This window comes from Silene latifolia, chromosome 11 (assembly GCF_048544455.1).
Source record: "Silene latifolia isolate original U9 population chromosome 11, ASM4854445v1, whole genome shotgun sequence".
Taxonomy (NCBI): Eukaryota; Viridiplantae; Streptophyta; class Magnoliopsida; order Caryophyllales; family Caryophyllaceae; genus Silene; species Silene latifolia.
The window spans coordinates 171728938-171731347 of NC_133536.1; the positions used below are offsets into that span (position 1 = coordinate 171728938).

At 45.8% G+C, this 2410-nt stretch overlaps 1 protein-coding gene across 1 annotated transcript; it reads left to right on the forward strand.

Annotated features, from left to right (window-relative positions):
* The first annotated feature begins 237 nt into the window (after positions 1-237).
* Positions 238-799, forward strand: LOC141614353 (uncharacterized). Its single transcript, XM_074433104.1, has 2 exons — positions 238-438; positions 542-799. Exons 1-2 carry the CDS (start codon positions 238-240, stop codon positions 797-799), a joined length of 459 nt encoding a protein of 152 aa, XP_074289205.1.
* Positions 800-2410: the final 1611 nt, after the last annotated feature.

Consider the following 2410-nt stretch of genomic DNA (forward strand, 5'->3'; position numbering starts at 1 on the left):
CTGGAAGAATATATGTTCGCCAGAGCAAGCATACCAAGTGCATCAAGCGTATCCAGAACATCAGCTGTAGAAAAGTCAGGCTGAAAGCAGCCCACTGGGAAGAAGGAGGAGAGATACAAACCATATGGCCGGGGAGTAAACAGAATCGACAATAGGGAGGAGAATCAATAGCTTCTTACGCTGGCCGAGTATGGGTTCACAACTGGAATCGGGGGAATTCTGAAAGCACTAAGGGAAATGGGAGACGGGGTGAGATGGCCTAGGCCGCCAATAGAGGGACAAGCTTGGAAGAAGGATAGCAAGAAGAAGTGCGAATTTCATCGTAATATTGGACACACTATGGAGGATTGTTACACTTTGCGCAGGGAGATCAGGCGTCTATACAATCAAGGAGACCTGAGCCACCTATTATCGCGTGGGGGCAAGCAGCAAGATAAGGTAGGCTCCACGAAGCAGGCTAAGCCCTCCACGACACCTACATGCACCAAAATAATAAACATGATAACAGACGGCTCAAATCTAAGTGGGTTGACATATTCAGCAGCAAAGAGACACGCTACCGAAACTAAGGGCGATAGGCCAGAAACCTCTTGCAGAGTCTCCCACAGCGACCTACCCGTTAATCGCCTTCGACGAAGAAGATGTCCATGACAGTCAAGAACATCACGACACACTTATTATAACGTTGTCAATGGCTAATTGTACAGTGAGGAAGGTCCTGCTAGATACTGGTAGCTCAGTCAATTTGATCATGTTGAAAACTAAAGAAAACATGGGATTCAGCGAGAAGGACTTGTAGAAGAAGACCATCCCACTAGTGGGATTCAGTGGGGAAACAGGCAACTCACTAGGAGAGATTGTGATCCCAACCTATACAGAAGGAATCAACAAACAAGTAAGGTACTTAGTCATTGATGGACCATCCACCTACAATGTCATTCTTGGAAGACCATGGCTGCATCTAATGAAAGCAGTCCCCTCAATATATCATCAATGTGTGAAGTTCCCTACACTTTGGGGAGTAGAAAAGATGCATGGAGATCAAGAGGAAGCTAGGGGATGCTATAAGAAAGCACTAAACTGCACAGCTAGCCCTCCAGCATAGCAATTACAGAAGCAGCACGTCCATGACGAGTACAACAAGCCTCCAGCCGAGGAGCTGGATCAAATCAACCTGGACAGGCTTCACCCAGAAAGAACGGTGCCAATAGGGGTAGAGTGCACAGGCGATCCCAGACAACACCTAATCAAGTTCTTGCAAGCCAAAATAGATTGTTTCGTATGGTCCCATGACAACATGGTAGGAATAGACCCATCTATCATAACACACAAGCTGAGTGTAAATCCAGGATACAAGCCTATCAAACAGAGACGGAGAAAGTTCGCAGCCGAAAGAAACAAGGTAATCAACCAGGAGGTAGGCAACCTCCTAGCAGCAAACAAGATAAGAGAAGTAAAGTACTTAAAGTGGCTGTCAAACGTAGTGGTAGTGCCCAAAAATAATGGGAAATAGAGAGTATGCGCGGACTTCACCGATCTCAACAAAGCATGCCCAAATGATCCCTTCGCGCTGCCACATATTGATGCCATGGTCGATGCCACAGCTGGACACGAGATGCTAACATTTCTGGATGCTTGGAGTGGTTACAACCAAATCAAGATGGACCCAGCAGACCAGGAGAAGACAACATTCATGTCAGAGAGGGGGATGTACTGCTACAACGTTATACCCTTCGCCCTGAAGAATGGAGGATCTACCTATCAGAAATTAGTATATAGAATATTCAAGAAGCATATAGGAAAAACTATGGAAGTATACATCGATGATATGGTAGTAAAGTCGAAGAAAGATGAGGACCATATGCAACATCTGGCAGAAACCTTCGACACACTCAGAGAGTATAAAATGAAGCTGAACCCTTCCAAATGTACTTTTGGAGTCTCATCCGGAAAGTTCTTGGGCTACATAGTGACCTATAGAGGAATAGAAGCCAACACAGAACAGATAAAGGCGGTACTGCAACTGGAGTCACTAGAAAAGCCGAAAGATGTGCAACGGCTAGCAGGAAAGGTGGCAGCTCTCATCAGGTTCATTTCGAGGTCATCAGACAGATGCATGCTATTCTATGATATATTAAGGAAGTGTCAAAGATTCGAATGGACCAAAGAGCACGAGGAAGCATTCAAAGAGCTAAAGCACTATCTCAGCACCCCACCGCTGCTGTTGAAACCAGAGCAAGGAGAACCATTGTTCATATACCTAGCCGTCACAGAGGTAGTAGTAAGCGCAGTCCTAGTCAGGGAGCAAGATAAGGAGCAGCGACCAGTCTACTACGTAAGCAAGACTCTGCTACTAGTAGAGACCAGGTACACATCCCTTAAAGAGCTGGTACTTGCACTTATAATTGCA